Source organism: Acinonyx jubatus, chromosome A1 (genome assembly GCF_027475565.1).
Source record: "Acinonyx jubatus isolate Ajub_Pintada_27869175 chromosome A1, VMU_Ajub_asm_v1.0, whole genome shotgun sequence".
NCBI classification, from domain to species: Eukaryota; Metazoa; Chordata; class Mammalia; order Carnivora; family Felidae; genus Acinonyx; species Acinonyx jubatus.
In genome coordinates this window covers 50,917,001-50,938,759 of record NC_069380.1, presented here as the reverse complement: position 1 = coordinate 50,938,759, position 21,759 = coordinate 50,917,001, and the positions used below count along the sequence as shown (strand labels likewise).

The window sequence follows — 21,759 nt, the reverse complement described above, 5'->3', positions numbered from 1 at the left end:
TTTTTCCTTCTTCCTGCTCTAGAATCACACATTTTCCACACTTTCTCAATGTTCCTCTTGAGTCATCACTGGTACTGACCAGGAAACCATGAGGCCAAGTAACTCGGTGGTTACATACTCAGGGTCCCATGTCAGGGGTACCTGGATCCCAATCCAGGATTCACCACTTACTGGTTGGTGACTCTGGGTGTGTTACCTAATCTGTTGTTGCCTCAATTTTTCCATCTGTCCAACAATACTAATTGTACCCACCTGAGAAAAGAATCAATGAGCTAATGAGTATAAAGTTTGTAGCATGCTGTCTGGCAAGTCATAAACTTTCAATTAATTTTGGCCATTATAACAAACAGTTCCCAGTCTATTAAATTTTTCATTAAATAAATGCTTGCTATATTTATTGTTTAAACAGCTTTTAGAGACATCAAGACTTTGGCTCAGGCTAGAGAAGTATAGTTCTGAGTCATTCATGTGCTTTGAAGGTGCCTGGCACCACGCACTGCCAGAATAGCCACTGGGCAAGTCCTCTCAGTGACCCTAAAACATGTTTCATTAGCAGCCATCACATAAATGAAACTTTTCAAACAATGTTACATATTCAGTGGTAGGATTGAAGGCTGAGGATAAACACTGAAATACAAAAGTTGCTGACCCTGACAAGAATTAATTAACATTCTATCCCTGACACAGTGCCCCACTGTTGTTTCTTGCTTGAAATCCCACCTTCTACCTCTGAGGGTATGACTCTCTCCATATCTCCCAGGATAAGGACAAACCTAAGAATCCTATAAAATTGTAGCCCCAGACCTTTCTGGCTAATGTGAGTCACAACAATGTGATTATCAGGATCTGGGGTTGCTCACGTTTATCACAAAAAAATTGGCATAAATCATGAGAAGACAATCTGTGGCAAATTAAATAAAATGGAGATAATATTCTGAAGAAAGAAGTTGGACTTTTAAAGTGACCTTACATTGATAAAAGCTTTGAATATTAAATTTCACCATTGCATGTGCAAGAAATTAAATGCTCTTAATCAGATAGGAGTGACAGTCCACTTCACGAAGGAATATCACAAAGAGCAGCTCAGGTGAATGAAGCTACTTCTAGTCCCTACAGATGGCCCATAGTAATGGTCCTTAGGTATGTCAATCCAACACACATTCCCCTTGGAGGAATGCTGCCAGAGCAGTAACTTCTCCCTGCAAAGAACACATCTTTCTGTGGATTTCGTGCATCGTGCCTAGGGAGAGGGGACAAGACTGACAGTAGATCCCAGTGTTTCTCTTTGTGCCAAACCATAACTTCCCTTCAGCATCACTCACATATCTCCCTCTCAAACATCCCCACCACTCACCAAAACATTTAAGAGTCCAATCTCTCTTAAAAACAAAATATTACCTCATAAAAGTAAAGTAAATAGAATTAGAGATCTAGGCACTCAGACAAGAGAAGGTGGAAGTGAAACATTCAGGATACTTTCTGGAGTCCCCACCTGGATTCAGAGCTCCAATTAGTTTTGTGCACAGAAGAGCAATCTGTCACCTCTGTTTCTTCTCTTCAGTTCTTTTGACTGAGACCATGGTCCCCAATCACACTCAGCATTGCATTGCTGAATTCCACCAAGCAATGAGAATTTTTGTAGGCATGGCATTTAAAATATGGAATTTTTATACTCCAGGTCTCCCACTTTTCATTCATTATTTACCATAATCTATTATATAAGTACCTACATTGCACGAAAGATTCCTGTTAGACACTGCAAACGACTTACGGTGAATAAAACAAAACATCTGCTCTAAGAAACTGAAGAGATGACAGAGAGGGTGAGATGCTGACATAGATACCATGAAACAACATCAATTATGATTAGTTGTTATAACACATAAATAGGGGGTTCAAATAGCTTAGATAAATAGAACTCACTGGAATGATCTCACTGGATCATTCTGTGAAGACTTCACAGAAGAAGTGATATCTGTTCTAGATCTTGAAAAATATGTAGGACTTGGATGGATTGATATGGTGGCCTTGAGGCCGGGAAAGGCTGCTATGTAGGTGGGATGGCATAAACAAAGGCACAATGTCTGGAAACTGCAGAAAGAAAGTGGTTTAATTTGCTATTTTGTGTAGGGTAAATGTGAGGGTAAAGTCAGAAATAACTCTGGAACATTAGGTTGGAGCCAGGTTAGCAAAGGTCATATGTAATTGAACGGGCAAGGGGGAGCCAGTGAAGTAGTTGTTCAAGCAGAATTTTAAGAAGTGGCAGTGATGGTTTAGGGGAGAAGAGACTGAGGGAACGTAAGTAAATCTGGGTAGCTACTCTAACTTATGATGGTGCTCATGAAGGTTTGAACTGGGGTGAGGCCATGTGAGCATGAAGAGAATTTTAGACATTTAATGCATATATGTGTGACACTACATTAAGGGGAAAGACATGGAAGAATGAAGAATGATTCCAGAAAGGTGAGCTTGGCTGAAGGAAAGAACAGAAAGAAGTCAGGAAATAGTGCATTTGGGAAGGAAGGTAAATATGGCCTAGGACACTCTAAATGAGGGTGCTGGGAAGGCAGAGAAGTTGAGATCTGAGCCAGCAACATAAATACAGGACGAGGACTTGGAACAAGGTCAAAACCACAGACAGCGGAGGTGACAAGGATGAGTACAATCACCAAAAGACAAAGCAGCAGAAGAAAAGTATCCATAAATGTCAGTGTTGCCCATTTTTCAGGGACACTTACTTAGAGAGACGGACTCTTTCTTCTTTTAAATTATATAAATAGCGTTGGAATTTTGTTTATATTTGGAACTTTTAAAGGAACCGGTTAAGCCTTTTTTGAAACATTAAAAAAAGAGAAAAACATAAGCTCAAAGCTCTGAGCTCTTACCCCCTGTTAGTTTTCTGAAGTGAAGTGGCCACTTTGACTATGTTCTCGAGATCCTGACTCCTTCAAATGATGAAAAATAAACACAAGTCAATGACAGTAGAGCTATATTTGAAGTAGCTAGAAATTCTTATGTTTTCAGTAAACAATAGTCCATGTGTTCAGGAGTTACTGACTTTAACTGCATAATGAAATTGTTCTATCATACCAGCTCATGATATAGGGCTGATATGATAGATATCATACACACACACACACACACACACACACACACACACACTCACACACACACACACACACACACATACACAAAACACCAGTCATTTCACTGGACATTGGCTCTGGCATCTAATGCTCACTGAAATAACTACAGTGTCTCCTAAACACATTGGCTTCTCCCACATTTCCTTTAAAAAAGGAAATGGAAAAGAAAGTATGGTTAACTGCACAAGTGAACACAGAAGTGTGTTCAGAGGTTTTTCAACTACAGCCAAAGAGCATTAAGCAACATGTCCAGATGATTAATTAGTCCCTCACATGCAGTCAAAGTATCTGTCTTCTTAGGCTCCCAAAGGGAAAGAAAGTATATTTTAAACTATAGGGTAGGAGGAATCACCTGACACATAGAGTATTTGAATCCACACTGGTGTCCCTAGATCATAAAAAGATTATAAAAAGGGAAAATGCTTACTGGTGTCCCTGTATTTAAGATTTTCAAGACAGTGTTTTATAGAAGGTTAATAGGGTTCTATGAAGAAACAATTTTGCAGTCAAGTAAATTTGGGAAATATAACCAACTTTCAGAGATTCGGAATATGTGTAAACACATTAAAATTTCTGAGAAGTCCTGTGGTAGAGAACTGTTTAATTGTGTCTCCTAAATGTGTTGGCCATTAAACCCTTCTTTCACAGAACATGCATTGACGTGTTGTGGTACATGGGACACAGCTTGGGCAATGCTGAGATACAGTTATATTTAAGTTACTAAGTGGAAGGAAAAGGTGATTCTCCCCAAAGGTAAGGTATCCATGTGATGTATGTTTCAAACTGGGACTCTTCTGAGAGTCAAGGGAGATAATAATGAAAAAAAAAGTATGTAAGTTTTGAACTTTGAAACATTGGTTGTCACAATGGATAAGATGGTAAACTTACTATTATGTTTTTTACCATAATAAAAAAAATGGTCTATCATATTGATAAATCGATAAAATAGCATCATTCAAAACTAATTTCAAAAATAGTGTTTTTTCTAAAAAATAAAAATATAAAAACAATATAACCACAATAAATACTAAACTAGATGGGATGTGCAAGACAAGAGGCATAAATCAGGACTGTCATGGGGAAACCTTACCCAAAGATCAATACAATTTGTGAGTCTTTTCCTGGTGATGTGAGTGGAGCTGGATATGGCCTTATTTTGCAGCCAATACTAGCAAAGCCTTTGCAGAACTAGTTCAGTCAAATTACTATATTTCCACCTATTCATTTAAACAACACAACTAGGGGCACCTGGGTGGCCTAGTTGGTTAAGCTTCTGACACTTGGTTTCGGCTCGGGTCATGATCTTACAGTCTGTGTTCAAGCCCTGCATTGGGATCTGTGCTGACAGTGCCTACTGGGGAATCTCTCTCCCTCTCTCTCTCTGCCTCTCCCCCCTCCTTCCCTCTCTCACTCCCTTTCTCTCAAAAATAAATAAGTCAACTTAAAACAATAAACATCTGGGAATGCAAGCTGGTGCAGCCACTCTGGAAAACAGTATGGAGGTTCCCCAAAAAACTAAAAATAGCACTACCCTACAACCCAGCGATTGCACTACTAGGCATTTATCCAAGGGATACAGATGTGCTATTTTGAAGGGACACATGCACCCCCATGTTTATAGCAACACTATCAACAGTGGCCAAAGTATGGAAAGAGCCCAAATGTCCATCCATGGATGAATGGATAAAGAAGATGCGGTATATATATATACAATGGAGTATTACTTGGCAATCAAAAAGAATGAAATCTTGCCATTTGCAATTACGTGGATGGAACTGGAGGGTATTATGCTAAGTGAAATTAGTCAGTCAGAGAAAGACAAAAATCATAGGACTTAACTCATATGAGGACTTTAAGAGACAAAACAGATGAACATAAGGGAAGGGAAACAAAAATAATATAAAAACAGGGAGGGGGACACAACAGAAGAGACTCTTAAATATGGAGAACAAACAGAGAGTTACTGGAGGGATGGTGGGAGGGGGGATGGGCTAAATGGGTAAGGGGCACTAAGGAATCTACTCCTGAAATCATTGTTGCACTATATGCTAACTAATTTGGATGTAAATTTTAAAAAATAAAAAATTAATTTAAATAAATAAATAAATAAATAAACATCAATACAACTATATCACAGACCTTGGGACAAGTGCTGGGAATAGAGAGGTGTTTTCCTTTCTTAAGGGGTTTGATTTTATTCTGTTATCATGTTGAGACAACTTTGCTTGTTTCCCTAATATAAAGCTTGGGATAGGAAAAAAAAGAATAAAATTCTGTAGGTGTATATAAAAATATTTATTAACCACTATCTCAAAGCCAGCTGGAAAACCGATTTTGTCTATTTTATTATTAATTGCCTTGTACTTTAAGTATGCTAATAAAGCAAACTTCATCATTTCTACAATTACATAGATAGAGATAGACATCATTGTACCTTATATTTCTTTCAGCAGATCTGTTGGCTTCTGTATATACACGTGGTTTAGGCGGACATATCTGCCTATATTTTCAAAGTTAAAGATAATGTCTGTTAGATAAGAAAACACTTCTCTGTTAAATATAAATTTTTAAGAAAACATTTATGTTCAAAAATATCACAGTGTGTTGGAGCAATAGCTACTTGAGATAACAAACTTTATCTTACTCTTTTGTTTGGCTAGAACTCAACCATTTCCTATGTGAAAATCTGGGGTCCAATATAATACTTTTGCAATTTAGCCTGTCTCCTTTAATACATTTTTAACCACTAGATATATCCAGAAATATCTGTTCTAAATATGTTTATGTTCATTTTATTTTAGTCTCCAAACATCAATAAAGCATTTTCATACTTATCTCTTAAGAATCGTTTTTATTATTAGGCAGCAAAGGAATGATTTTTTTTTTCTTAAAGACTTACCTCATTTGAATACGATCGAGAAATATATTTGCTCAGATAAGATAGGAAATATTTTAAATTTCCAACAAGCCCACCACATTGAGAATGATCACATTGAGTTGATAGAATAAAAGCTTATGAAGTTAGGTTCTGTCACAAGATATGATATAAGGTTTTTCTCTGTTATTTTCCTAAGTATCTGATTGACCTACTTAAACATTCTTGCTTGTTCTCAAGAAACTATATTCAACTATTTTTTGTACTCCTGAGGACATGTGTTAATTACATAGCAAACACTTCCCTTTCATATTCTTTCATTAAAATCATCTTGCTGTGATTAAAGTAATGAGGGTTTAAAACATGCAAGTTGTCCTAATTTTATTTTTAAGATCATTGGGAGAAGAAAGAAATTAAAGTAGTAAAAATGGATTAGACCAATTCCCGTGAAATTTAGATTTTTTTGAATCTACACAAGCTCACTGTTCTAGAGTTGCTGATTTTAGATTAGAATTTAGATAGTACTAAAGGCAATTTATTTAAGGTCCCGTAAAAAAATCTTATTCAAATTCAGATTTAATTGGTCAATACTATAAAAGGAAAAATAATGTAAGTTAGAAAGCTTAAGAAGTTGTTTTAAGAGTATAATTATAACCATTGCACAAATAAAAAGTTATAAATGGTCTATATTTTTAATTAATTCAATGAAGAGGTATTCTCCTGGCTCATTAAAAGGGAAAAAATTATCTTCTCATCTTAAGGACAAAATTTCAAAGATCTTGTGAAGTTTCACTGAAGAGAAATTCAGACATAGTTTTTTAACTCAGTAGGCTGAACACCTAATGCTACTTAGCCCTGCTGCCCAGTCAGCATTTTCTATCTGAAGTTACCCGCTTTCTGAAGAATAGTTCTAGAATTTTCTTTCATGTTGTCAACAAAAATCACCATCAAAATGCAAAAATACAAAAGAATCAAAGGCAGGCAATCAAGTGGATCTAATGTAGTCAGTCTTCAGTGAAATAACATTTTTTTTTAAATCTCACAATAGTAACGGAAATGTGCAATGCACATCTTAAAAAACAGCCTGAGACTTCTAAACAGTTTAACATAAACACATGGGAAAACTTTCAGATCTCTGAATTTGTTTGTAAGTATTAATTATAGACTGTCAGAGATTCAAAATGGAAAAGCAAGTCTGTTTTTGTTTTTTTATTTGGAGACAGGTTAATCAGAACATTTTTAAAAATGTAATTGGTTTGAAATAAATTGCAAATTCCTTAGCTAACACAAGACTAAGGAGCTACCCAAAAGTATTTCTAACATAAGGGAGAGCTTGAGTAGTAACACAAAGTTGAAGAACATCTTTTATCAGAAAATGTAGCTTTTAATGGGAAACTTAACTAGGAGTAAATATAAACTGTATGTATAGATAGTACATATATATTATATATATATATATATATATGTTTTCAGTAAAAAACATATGTATAGTTTCTGTGTATTTATATATGTCATTATATATGTATTTATATATGTATTCATGTATAATACTTCAGCTTCTATCTTGAAAATGTATTTCGATAAGATGGGAAATGGCCATAAGTATTCAAAGGCAAACATAAATACATATTTGTGTCAGCAAATAGAAAACTAGAAAAGCTTTACAAGTGCTTCTTCAGTGAATGTGTGCACAAAACATACCCATGCTTTGCACAAAACAGGTCACAATTCATTTGCTTTCATTTATATAACTGCTTCTTTTGGCCAAGAAATTCTGGAATGCCAGGTCTCACCTATTCTCCCGTCTCTGCTGGTTAGGAGATGAAGCAGGAGAAATGGGCTTTGGAGGTACTGGAGGGCGAACAGTTGGTTCCCTTTAAAACAGAAAACAGCAGTTCATTTCACCATGGAAACATTGCAAATTTTAGCATCTATTAACCAAATGTACTTATTGCCTATATGGAAATAGCTTGTGCATCTTACAACTGCCTCACCCCCCTGGCATGAGGTAGATGAAAGGCCAGAATCTATACCGCGCTAAACTTTAGAGGAGTCAAATATTTAAATTACAGGCATTTTAAAAGTTCATTTAATCAGATTTTTGGAAACCTCATCCTGTTTTATTATAGTTTGAAATATAATGTCCTTTTAAAAGCTTAATATTTCCTAGACTATCTAGCTCAAGTTGTGGCATTTTGGGTCAGCAGCCCATGAGTGTAGTAAATCGTTCTTGGGCATTAACATATAATCTTCTTTAGGAATTATGTCAACCATCAGGCTGCTATGGAAACAGCAAGAAAGGTTTTCAGTTTTACAGACATCAAGATAAAGTTGACTCAAAGCTCTTAACTAAATCTGGTTTAAATATTGGCAGCACAGGCCAGTTTGCTGCTAGCAAAGCATACATATGCTGTCAGCCTAAACTTTCCAACCTGAGCCAAGGCGGCTTCTGAGCCAGCATGATTCGATGACCCAGGAATTGCAGACAAGCAAGTATGTACATATTTTGGATGGAGTCAACACCTTACCCAGGGCATGTCGCCCCCCAACCCCCACCACTACCACTCCAGTAGCTCCCTATTATCCTCAAGATCAATTCCATACCTAGTAAAAGTACCCTTGTGATCCAGACTCCAGGTACCCCTCTGGCTTCTGTAGCATGCTATGTGAGCATGTAGGCTCTGGAGTCCAGCTGTCTGAACTGCCTGCTGTATGATAATGGGCTAACTTGATTCCATCTCTTCATCTATAATAACCCTTCTCATAAGGTTGCTGGGGTGTTGTCAGGGCTGAATGAGATCATGCTTTTATTTAATAAACATGTATTGGTAGCTTTCTATGTGCAAGGCATTCTACAAAGTGATAATTTCTCTCTTCTCAAAAGGCTTTCAATGCACAAATAAATATATGACAGATGAAGAAAATAAAACAGAGTAAGAGAATATAATATATAGACTGATGGTGCAAGAACACCATTTCATATAAAATGGGAAGGCGTCTCTGTGAAGTGAAATTTGAGTCAAGACCTACAGGAAATGATAAAATGAGCCACGAGGATATTGGAGGAAGAGCATATAAATATGGTCATCATCAACTTAGAGATGGCATTTGACACTTGAAACTGGATGAGATCGCCAAGAGACTCAGTGTAAATGAAGAAACAGAAAGGGCTCAGGGTTCAGCCCTGCAATATTTAGATGTCAAGGGTATGAGAAGGAAACAGCAAAAGGTCCAAGGAGAAGTGGCCAAAGAGAAATAGGAAGGTGTAGTGCCCCAGAAGTCAAGTGAGGGAAGTCTCAAGCAGGGAGGAACTGGCCATACCAAATGCAATGGACAGATCAAATAAAACAAGGATGGGGAAGTTTCCATGGTTTTGGCAAGATTGTGCTCACTGGTAACGCTGATGAGAGCAGTTTTGATGGAGCAGTAGTGAAAAACAACTTTATAGGAGTATATTTAAGAGAAAATAGGAGATAGAGGTGTTTTGCAGAGAAATGGGTGGCTTCCTGAAGGTTGATAGGTCAAGGAAGGTTACTAGAGTTTGCATACATCGCGATGAGAATTACCCAGTGAATCAGTGAAATTTGATGGTGCAGCAGAGTGAGCAGAAAACAATGAGACTTGAGAAGTAAGGGTACCTGAGACACAAGTGAGATGATTGGTTGGTCACAGATGGAAACACAGAGAGCTCTCTCATTTAATCCTCACTGTGATCCCAGAGATAAGTATCATTCTTCTTTCTACCTTATACATGAGAAGACTGAGGCTCAGAAAGTGAAGATAAATATCCCTGATGATACAGCTGGTAAGTGGCAGAGGGAGGAATCTGAACCAGGAAGTTTGGCTCCATAAACCCTCCCCCATGATATCCTAGGGATCCCTGGGCAGCACCAGTAGCTCAATGGAGGTTCGTGGCCATTGAATTAAAATAAAACTAGCTGCCATTGTTTTCTTTTGCCATATTCAGCTGCTTAGGGGGCAGAAACAGGTGAAACAGAGAGGTGGATTTAACTAAGCTTATAATTCAGCCAAGTGAGTGCAACAAAGAGAATGAGGGCAAAGGAAGGGAAGGGGGGTATGAGGAAGTGATTATAAGGAAGGACTGTGGGATCTGAGATGGACATGGAGGGAACAGAGGATATGAGGGTAGAGGCAATGTGAAGAATCAGTGGATTGGTGATTGGTGGGGCTGAGGGTGAGAAATTTCTAGAATCAGAGGACTGGAGAGAGTGGGCTGAATGGAGTAGAGAGAAAGTAGAAGCAGAATGGAAAAACTTTGAAATGCTTATGGTTACTTACAAAGGCAAGATGTATGGATAGCTGAGGTAGGGCAAAGGACAAGAATATTGGAGAAGAGATCAAGAAAGTGAGAGGCCAGTTGGGGGAAGGATCCTCCACATGGGTTTGAAAATCACCAAGCATTATGGCAGGAGGCAGGTGTGACAGAGACCATGAGCCTGGTGCCAGAATCTTGAAAGAGAGGTGGTGAGTGACTCTGAGACCTTCAATTGACTGCAATGATGAAGAGAAGCTCATGATGCCATAATTTCAAGGAAGATAGGGGATCTTTAGGGAGGAGAAAGCTAACATTGATAGGAAGTAGCAATGAAGAGCAAACAGGACCTCTCCTCTTCTTCTAGACCCCATGGAAGCAGAGTCTTCTGGAAGAGCTCAACAAACAGATGAGTGCTATTCAAAGACAAGACTGCAGAGCAGCCAGTTTTGATGGTAATAGATGACACATCCAGGGAGGTACTGTGGAAGGTTTGAGTGCTTAGGATGCTGCTAGTTTGGGTCAGGGTCAGTGATGGACAGAGCTCTGTAGGGCTACTCAAGGTGACAAGAAATGATCAGACCGAGCTTCTCATGGGGATCTGTGGCCATAGAGTTGGAGGAGGTGATGCAATCAGTCCTAAATCTTTCTCAGCAGAGTGTGATGTGATAGTGATTGCCTGGGTGATGGGCAGTGCACAGAGTATGGTCAGTCTCCTGCTCCTTGTGTTGATGGTGGCATTGAACCCAGAAGGGCCTGCAAAGAATTCGAGCACTGCCTAGCTCACTGTAAGTGCTCACTGTACACCTAGTGCTGTGGCTTTTGTTACCCCACATAAACCCAACACTGTAGGTGTTGCACTCCTAACCCTTACACTCCTAACCACCCCATCACCATATTCCCTCTGTTCTCTGGACTACCTGCTTCTCCCTCTCCCCTGGATACTTCTTCCTGTAGCTTCAGACTTGGCTTAGTCATTACTGTCCCTTGTGGCACCCAAACCTGTGCTGGATACATCTCTATGTCTCCCCACAGCATACCCTCTTTAGGCCCATACCACACTGTTCTGGATTACACATAATTTTCTGTCTCCATACTGGGCTGAAAGTTCTTAGAAGTATAGTTATATCCCAAATACTAGGATTGTGTATGATTTAGGTGCCCAACAGATGTGTTGAAAGAGGGAATGATTGGATGCATTTCTATTTGTTGAGGAAGGAAATGAGAACTGAAGGGCAGCTTGAAACGTTTAAAACCTGTTTAGGTTTTAAAACCTGAAAAACAATTTACCTAAAAAAAATAGTCTCCCCATTCTGGTTTAGTGTTAGATTTTATAATTAGATATTATTTTATATGAAATGCCATAACCTTCTCTTTTCAAAAAACATCCCTGTGTTGGGGATAATGGGATATCACAAGTGATAACGTGTCTTTAGTGTACCTGGGTGGATTCACTGATTATATGCTTTTCTTCCAGGGGTAGATGAAAGGGGTAAGAAGGTGGTCAGTCCTGGGAAATAGTAAGTCTGCACAGGACACTGGATGTCTGAGAACAGGCAGGAGAGAGATAAAAAGATGAAAAGGAGGATTACAAAAAGGAGAAATAGAATGGTGCCAAAGTTTGCCTATGCCAGAATCACACTGATGAAAAGCTAAAGTTCCTCCATGTTAGAATGGCTAAGCCCTCAAAGAGGCAGGTGATATTGACTGGGTATATCTGGGAAGCAGGTATGGATACGGAAGTAGTACACGGTATAGATATGCTTTGGGGACTACCCTGGAAAGAAAAGGTGGGTGTGCAATTGTGAAGGCCAAGAAAAACAGAGGCGAATATTGCTTTCGGAAGGTGCTGCATTTAGAGCACTGCTGGGCTGGGGCTAGGCTATGCCACATTGACTTCAATTCACCTCAAAGAAGCTTTCATTTGCATCTCCGCAATGACAGCCACAGATGACAGAACCCAAGCCCTTAGGGGCAATGAGAGAAGTCATTCATGCCATGCCAGGAGCTTGATGTAATGCCAAGCCAGGGGATTAAAATGCAAGAGCGAGGCAGGAAGCTGTGGCCCAGAATGTTTTGAAGAGAAGGAAACAAGAGACATGCATGTGGAACGATCCTCTTTGAATACCACTGTGAGATGCAATATTTAAGCTTGGATAAGTTGACCCCTGGCTCTACCCCCTGTCTTTCCTTCAAGCCGACAAGACCTTTGCAGGATCCGTGCCACCACATGAGTGACTATAATTGTAAGGAATAACTTCTGTGAATAAAAAAGACAGCTTTCATAAGAAATGGGAAAACTTGCAGATGAGCCCGAAGGCCAGAGCTAATAGAAATGACATCATGAAGCAGTTTATATTACTTCTTTTTCTTGTGCTGCTACAAAAATCACTTATCTTCATCATGGCTTTTTTGCAAAACATGCCTGGCTCTGGGACTTCTGTCTGCACACTCTTGTGAAAAGCATTTCATTACTACAGCACATGCCTAGATTGAAACAAGAATAATCGACTCTAACATTTAACTGTGAGTTTTGTTTTCAACTTCCATCATGCTTAGGCTTTGTTTTTCACACACTGAATTTTTATTCCCACAAAGTGACAAAGGAGATGGAACTTCTAGTTTTTGAGTTTCAGTACCATACTAACTTGGTCAAGCTCTCACAAGCATTATTTTATTCCATTCATACATCTATCTCATGGAGTATGTTTTGTTTTTTGTTTTGTTTTGTTTTGTTTTTCGATGAGTCCCAAAGGTTAAGTAATCTGCCCTACGTCACAGTGCTAGTAAGTAGTTCAGCCAGCCAGGGTTTCAGCTTAGTTTTTCTGATGTTGAATCTCATGTGTTATTCTCTAGATCATACTGGATCAGACCAATACCAATACACCAGTATTCCCAGTGAAAATCTAATAACAATATGTTATCATGCATTACTTTCTTGCCCAAGGAAGGAGTCATTAGCTCAACCAGCATTTATTCCACAAATGCCCCAGTTTTAATATTAGGACACATAGCAACATATGAGCAAAACTGGGCATTCAAAAGCTAAAAAAGATGTGGTCCCTGATCTCAAAGAGCTTATAGAATGTGAGGCACATGTTCAAAAGAATGATTACTATAATGAAGTCTCACTTCCTAGTGGCCAGGGGCCATTTCAAGAAACCATAACACAGCAATAGAGCATGCACCTTCCTCAAAATTCCAGAGACCTACGTTTTAGACTAGCTTTGCCACTAACTCAGTTGGACCCTAGAAAGAGGGCTGATTCTCTGAACCTCTGCTTCTTTATCTACAAAAGGAGAAGATCTGTCCAGATCTGTGGCTGGCAAACCACTACATGACTGTGGGAAGGCAGAGTTATTACAAGGCATCCTTAATTCCACCGAGCCCCAAGTACTTGCTATAGACTAAGCACCTTGCACATTGATATACTGCACTTTCCAAATGTATGTAGATGTGGTTGTGGTTAATACAATTTAAATTAACATAATTTAATTAGCTCTATAAGAAAATATGTAAACTTTAGCTAGCCAATAGACACAAAGAGACAGAAATTTTAAGTATTGTTAAATTCATAGCAACTTTTGGTCCCTAGATATTTTCTCAAAGACATAATAAGAACAGTCCAATTACTATCAGGTGAAGTTCTAAAATTTTTTAGCATTGAAAAAGAGTCTACTCCAGGGGCCCCCTGAGTGGTTCAGTCAGTTTAACATCTGACTCTTGATTTTTGCTCAGATCATGATCTCACAGTGCTGAGATCAAGCCCCATGTCGGGCTCTGCGCTGAGCATGGGGCTTGCTTAAGATTCTCTCTCTCCCTCTCCTTCTGTCCTTCCCCTGCTTGTGCATGCTCTCTCTCGTGCATGCTCTCTCGCTCTCTCACTCCCTCGCTCTCTCGCTCTCACTCTCACTGTCTCTCAAAAAATGAATCATAGACCTGTATATAAAACATACAAGTATAAAACTCTTGGAAGAAAAATCTTTGTGGCTGTGGGTTAGGCAGAGGGCTCTCAGATATGACACCAACAGCACAGTTTACTAAAAAAATAACAATAACTTGATAAACCGGACTTCATTAAATAAAAACTTTTGCTCTGCAAAAATACATTGTTAAGAGAAGGATTCTTCTCCCAAGCCACATTGGGAGAAAAATACATGCAAGTCACATATCTGACTTAGGACTTGTAAGCAGTACATAGTTTTTAAAACTCGCAAATATACAGTAAGGAAACAAACCACCCATTGAAAAAATAGGCCAACAATTTGAACAGATATTTAACCAGAGAAGATGTACAGATGACAAATAAACAAATGAGAAGATTCTTGACATCACTAGTCTTTAGGGAAATGAAAAGTACAGCCAGGATGAGATGCACTCCACACATATCAGAATGGCTAAAATAATTCTTTTAAAAGCTGACAGTACTAAGTAATGTTAAGGAAGTGAAACAACTTGAACTCTCGTGTATTGCTGGTGGGGTGCAAAATAGAATTGTCACTTTAAAAACTGCTCAGAAGTTTCTTATAAAGTTACACAAATGCTTACCATATGACCTAGCAATCCCACACACCAAGAAATAGGTACACACAAAAACCCATATGTGAACTCTTAGAGCCTATGAAAACAACCCGAATTTCCTTCACCAGTTGAATGGATAAATGAACTGTATAGCTCCAAATAATGGAATACTACTCAGCAATGAAAAGGAATAAGCTACTGATACACGGAACAGCATGGATGAACCCCACATCCATTGTGCTAAGTGAAAGAGCCATATTCAAAAGGCTACACATACTGTGATTCCATGTATCTAATATTCTGTCTATTTCTGACAGAGGAAGAAGAAAGATCAGAGGACAAAGCAGTGCCCCCAAGTGTGCAGACACTCTTAAGTAAAATGTGGGCCCTCGCACACACCCCTCACCCACTTTTCCCACTACCCTCCTCCTACGTTCTTGGAAGCCTAGTCTATGTCACAGTATGCTCCTGTCACTTACACTATACCACACCTAGGACTCTCTCCCTCCCAGTCTTCTTCCTCTAAAGCCATCCCCTATTCATGAAATTCAAGCCACCATCCCTCAGCCTGTCCCAATTCTGCTCAGTTTTACCAGGAAAAAAACATGATTTATGTAATTGACACTAAGATTTGAATCACCACAGACAGCCCCTTTAATCTCTCAGAATTTTCATGCTTTTAGAGGTGAAATTTACAATCTCTATTTGATAGACCTTCAGACAATACTACTACAGGGTGAAATCACTTTTTTAAAAAAATCAAACTGTTTTTATGGCTGGGACAGAGGGAGCTGTAACCTGGAGGGTGATGGTTTCGGCAGGGCCCTTGCCCCTCAGTACCCTGATTCTCACAGCTTTTTCCTTGCTCCTGCTTCTGAGTCTGAGGGTTTGCCGCTTCATCATAGTTCAAGGAGCAACCTGGGGCAGCAATAGAGGAAACAGGGGCTCCAAGGGAGCAGGGGTGGTGAATCTGGTTGGGGGGTGGGGAGCAGGGATGTCTTTGATGGTTGTTGTTTGAATGCATGAGTTACTTAAAACTAGCATTAGGAGAGCAGAGCCTGTCTATGTTGACTTCATAGGACTGAGGAAAAAGCAACTTTCTGCTAAATAAAGCTTAAGCCCTCCACTGGCACATTTTTAATTTGCTTTCTTTTCATTCTATTCAAATGACACACTTCAAAAATAATAAACCTTGATTCAGGTTAACATTTTAATTATTTTGAATGTCCAGAAGGGCTATTTGTAGGCATTCAGATTAGATTTTAAAATCACTGTAGTTTGATATTTTACTAAGAGTTTTAGAATCTTAATTTTTGCAAAACAGATTCTAATTAAAATAAAGACTTTTGTTGGGATACAAATGAAACATATAGATTTAATTTACCATGACAACAAACTTTGCAGAGGGTCTGGTACCAATAGAGTTAAAAATGTAGCAGTATAATTAGAAGGGTTACATTTTACCATTTATAGTTACACACAGAAAAATATAACTGTAGTTGCCATGGCAACTCACATCTCAATCAGGATTTTCTTTCCTCCTTCAACTCTAACAATCAACTCACTGACAATAAAAACCACTGAAGAAGAGGTTGAACAAATACAGATGAGAAAATATAAAAGTACATAGCAAGCATTTAACTATGTGGTAATTTCCTAGGGAAATTTCTTAGGTGTGTTTCCACTATTTTAATTTTATTGGAAGCTATGTATTTTCTTCTCTGTGTTCTGAAACAATTCCAGAAAAAACCAGATTGGTGTTTTGGTAGTGGTGGTGGTGGTGGAATTGGCTTCATCAGTGGTCCTGAATCACCATAATGGGTAACATCATAAACATTCTTATTGTCTGTTCAGAAACTACCTTAATTCAGCTTCACTAAGTTTCTTAAATGAGCTCCACATGCCATTTAACCACAGGCTCTCTAAGTCACATAAAAACATAGGAACACTTGAATATATCATAAACAGAATACAAACATTGAACAGTTGGTTCTGAAATTGGAAGTAACTTCAACATCAACTTCCTAGAAATGCTGTGTCCATATTTCACCAGGATGTGACTGAATATCTCCCATGAATGGAGTCTATTGTCCATGCCCTGGCTCAAGGCCGGCAAAGGTTATCTTATCAATCTTGTGAAGGACTCAAAAATGAGGAAAAGTTTAACAACTTGAAAACTGAAAGCATACACTAGCAATTGCTAACAAATTGCTTTCTGATTCATATTCAAAAAGCAGAAAGTGGGAAAGGCAGACTTCACTGGCTCTTACCTAATAATTATCCACAGCGATGACATTTGTACTTTCTATGATATATATCACAATCTCAAGCACAGCCAGAGCTCAAATTACACAATAGCAAAGCATTAACACAAAAAAGAAGCATGATATTCTGAAAAGGTACCTAAGCTTATCACAAATTATAAATGTATATCTATAAATGGTTATCTAGACATTTTTCAAAATGACATTGAATTTGTAATTACTAGATTTCCTGCTATGACTAAACATAACTGATAAAGAAGAATGCAGAGAATGCTTCTTGGATAGAAGTCCCATAGTTCTATACACACACACACACACACACACACACACACACACACAAACATACACACACGGACACACACACCATGCTCTCTGGTATTAGAACATTTGCCCCTCCTCTCCTTTCTTCTTGGAATGGTTCCACCCCTACCGCATCTCTGCACCTAGCTTTCTCTTGCTTACTCTTTAAGGTTTACCTTAAGCATCTCTTTTAATCCTACTATACCTCGAACACATTCTCTACTGTCTCCCTCTCCTTGGTCCACATATTTTGTGGCTATTGCAACTTCTGTGTTTATCATACCCTCAAGGACTCACTCTTAACTAGGGCCAGTCTTCATGTTTAGTACTCCTGGCTCAAACTGACTCCCTTATACACTTTGTCTTTCTTGAAATTGGGACTAGGTCTTACACATCTCTGCATTCCTGGCTTTTAGCAAAGTGAGCTCCTAGCATTTAGTCAGAGATCAACAATTGTTTTGGAAAGACAGAGAGACAGACACAGACACAGAGACACAGATACAGACAGGGGAAATGAGGGGAGATTATATATGTCTATTTTATATATATATATATATATATATATATATATATATATATATACACACACACACACTATATATACACACTATATATATACATATACATATACACACACTATATATATAATTAATATAAGCTATATATTATATATATAAACACACACACATATATACAGTCCTCATAATTTAAGCATATAGAATAAGCCTAACAACAAAAAGATAAATATGATAATGGGTTGAGGGAATCCCCTATTTTGTAGTTACTGAGAAACATTACAAAACATTTATCAATATGTACTTATTGATAAGTTACTATGGATGAAGTCATATGGATGACTCAAAAAATTATAAGACGATGCCATCTAGCTAAGTACACCATGAAAATAAGTAATGTTCTAAGGTAATGCACAATTAATTACCAAGTGAGAATTGCAGACAATAAGCTTTCTGAATTCAGATGACAAAAACAATCTCGTGGGCTGAGAAGGGTATGTGGTGGAAGTAAGATTCATACCAGACTTTGAAGGATGATTGATTTTGGATGTAGAATGTATCCATTCACTCTGCCTCGCCACAACCAACCTCGTATTACACTTCATCTTTACCATGTAATTGCACTAGTTACGGTCTCATTTTCTGGTTCCTCCCTCAACCCCTTATGTGTAGACACACATCAAGGTTCCACTTTCATTGTCTTCAAATTTAGTATTTTCTCCATAGGTAACTTCACTTTGAAGATACCATATTTAAAATCTCTGGGATCATTCCCAAACCTGGATCTCTGGCACCAACCTCTTACCTGAGCACCAACCTCATTTTTCACTGTTCGGTAATTACCTCCACAAATATATCCTTTCGGTATCCCAGACTATACCTGCTCAAATCAATGACAGCCTCTTAAGACCAATTGTGTATCCCATTCTGCTCCTGTTTCTTCCTGTACTGATCGGTGGCATCACTACACTTAAAATCACCCTGGGCTTGAAATCTTAGTATTATGTAATTCCTCTCTTTCCCCCAAATGCCACATCTCTTTCAGGACCTTTTCCCTGAACCCCCTTCTAGAAGCTTTCCCCACCACATCAGAGCTCCCAGAGAATGTTGATGCTTTTCTTATGATACCATAGCTGATCTTGTGTTGTGATTATTTGTGCATCCATATTATCCAACTTTGAGAGCCATAAAGGACCCCAAACCCCTGCGGCCATGCTGCTGAGGGCATCACCTGGACAGGAAAGCCCCCTCTGTGAATTTCCTTTTCTTTCAGAGTTCCCTTGCCCTCCTTCCCTTCTGATGGCAGCTCCTGTGCAGTTGTTTTGGAAAGTTTTATGCCCAGAGTGACTGGCTCCCCAGGCAAACCCATCAAAGCACCATCCAAATAAGGCTCAGAGTGTGCAACTGCCCCCCAGTGGTCATATTTTTTTTTCTTGATCAGCATCCAGATCCCTCAAACTCACTATGATGACTATTGAATAAGAGAAATACAGGAGATAGGCCAGTGACAGTTTTGATGATTTAAGTGTGGATGACTGAATGTTTATATTATTGTGACACAAAATAATTTTATGTTATAAAAGGTAGGATAAAGTGTCTCTCAAAGAGTAACTATATCATTATGTTTGGTGGTGGGGATGAGATTCTCTGAGGAGAGCCTGGCACAGCAAAGAGAGAACTAGACCACCCACAAAAATAATGAATATAAAACTGAGGAGTGGAAGTAAGAGGGGAGAGGAGAATGTGGGGGTGGGGGAGAGAAAAAGAGAGATGGAAGAAAGAAGGCATGAGAGGCTACTGAGCAAAAGTAGAGAAATGTCAGCCAAGAAGAAATAACCAATAACAGGTGTGGTCAAAGAACTAAAGAACAGGAATTTGTAAAATCACATTTGACCTAGTTTGGTCTGGGCTTCTACAATGGACTGTTAGCAGTTCATTTTTATTAAAATCTTATACAAGTGGTATTGGGACAAATCAAGGCGGGAAGCTGCCGTCTCCTATACCTGAGTTAGTGTGAAGCAGACAGAACAGAACAGACATGAGTCAGAAGTGATATTCTGAAGAGAAACTAAATGAAAATATGGCCACAGGAACATAAGGGCCCCAACTGGCGGAGAAGATAGGATTCTAAGCAGACATGACCTTATACGCTAAGGGTCTATAGAAGGTATGGTGCATTTAAAACCAATTACCTGACTAGAACAGAGAGCAAAGTAGAGTTATGAGGGATGGAAGCCAGGGAATAGCAGGCGGTCAGTGTTAAGGATGGGAGTCTTTATTTTAAGAACAATGATAAGTCATATTTTTCTTTAGGAGGGTGACATGTTTCAATTACCTTTTATAAATATCACTTGGGCAGCTGTGTGGAGAAGAGATCAGGGCAGTGGGTATCAGGGTGGATGAAGGGAGAATATCCAGGCAGCTACTACTGGAGTCCAAAGGAGATATGATGAAAGAAATGAAGGAGGTATATGGATGCAAGAGTCATTCTGGAGCTAAATTGGTAAGATTTACTAGATGGATTGGATATTGATGATTAAGCAAAGAAAAATGTGAACAATAAGTTCAAGTTTTCAAGAGTGTCAACAGGCTGAAGGATAATGTTTTAATTAAGATAGAGCACCAGGTTAGTGTGAAAAATTATGAATTTCCTTTTAAACATGTTAGGTTTGCAATGCTTTTGAAAAATTTAAATGAAGGTGTTGAGCAGGCAGTTGGCTATCTAAAGTAACTCAGAGAAGAGGTGTGGAGTGGATATAAATGAAGGAGTTAAGAGCACACACATGGCCATTGAAGCTTTGGGCATGGGTGACCTGTGGAGGGGGAAAATACAGAATGAGAGGAAAGGAGTACTTTGAGGTTTTAGGAGCATCAACAATTAAGGATTGGTAAAGGATGAGATAGTAAAGGAGACTGAGAAAGAATGGTTAAAGAAATGAAAGCCAGGAGTATATTTGGGATGGGGGATGGGGGGGGAGGAGAAGTTTCTCAAAAGATAGAAGAGAAATATCTTAAAGGCAAAAACAGCCAGTGATGCCTTTTGAAAGGTCAAGTAGTCACAGAGGCTGATATGTCAGCAAGAATTTATCAGAAGGTCATTAGTGACCTTGAGGAGAGCTGTTTCTGTGAACTAATGATGATGAGAACCAGAAAATAAAGATGGCAAGTATCATCAATTTTTCTGAAAATTTTGGTTGTGATAAAGAGATCAGGTGCCTGTCAAATGAATTTGTATAATTAGGCTATTAATTTTTAAGAAGTTTATATTTTAAGATGAAAGGGGTTTGAACATGGAAAGAGAAGGAAACCAGTGAAGCAGGGATTTGATCACAGAGGTAGGAGGAGAGACAGATGACAGTAACAGGGAAGAGCAATTATAAAAGCTAAAATCTTGATTCAGTCTTAATTAAAATGAAAAGAAATTATAAGTTCTGGGGGAACTGGATAAGAAGATTTCAAAAGAAATAATCTTGTTGACGTAGCTTGGTCATTCAAAATGCTATGCTGGTTGTTTCCCTTCTGACAAAAGAAGGTAGAGGAGGTCAGAGAATATTTTCATCCCAATGACCAAGGAGCTGCCTTAGAAACCAGCTAGAAAAGTTTTGACTTAAGTTCCAAAATTTACATGCTATGTCTTATTATCATGGATTATAGCTTCTCTCTTTAATCTTATTTTTTTTTAAAGGCAAGAGGCTTTCAAAGATATTTAACTCTTAACTCCAAAATTCTGTTTGATCCCCAGATCTTAACCTCTCACCATAAAACTAATGTATATCATACATAAAATGATACCTGTTTGAAAAAATTGCTTTTTTTCTCTCTGTTTGGTATAATATATGGTTATTTTAGAAAATTAAATTCTCTT

At 38.4% G+C, this 21,759-nt stretch overlaps 1 protein-coding gene across 16 annotated transcripts in view; it reads right to left on the bottom strand.

Moving 5' to 3' along the window:
- Nucleotides 1-21,759, bottom strand: part of SCEL (sciellin) — a 310,273-nt gene that overhangs the window by 53,737 nt on the left and 234,777 nt on the right. For 13 of the 16 annotated variants that reach the window (XM_053216814.1, XM_053216816.1, XM_053216808.1 and 10 more), the window contains 3 exons: nt 7,815-7,895; nt 5,581-5,646; nt 2,886-2,945 (listed from right to left, as the gene is read on the bottom strand). In XM_053216814.1, the coding sequence (XP_053072789.1) occupies nt 2,886-2,945; nt 5,581-5,646; nt 7,815-7,895 (207 nt within the window). The remainder of the gene's footprint in view (nt 1-2,885; nt 2,946-5,580; nt 5,647-7,814; nt 7,896-21,759) is intronic. The other 3 variants (XM_053216844.1, XM_053216859.1, XM_053216849.1) reach the window with 2 other exon arrangements.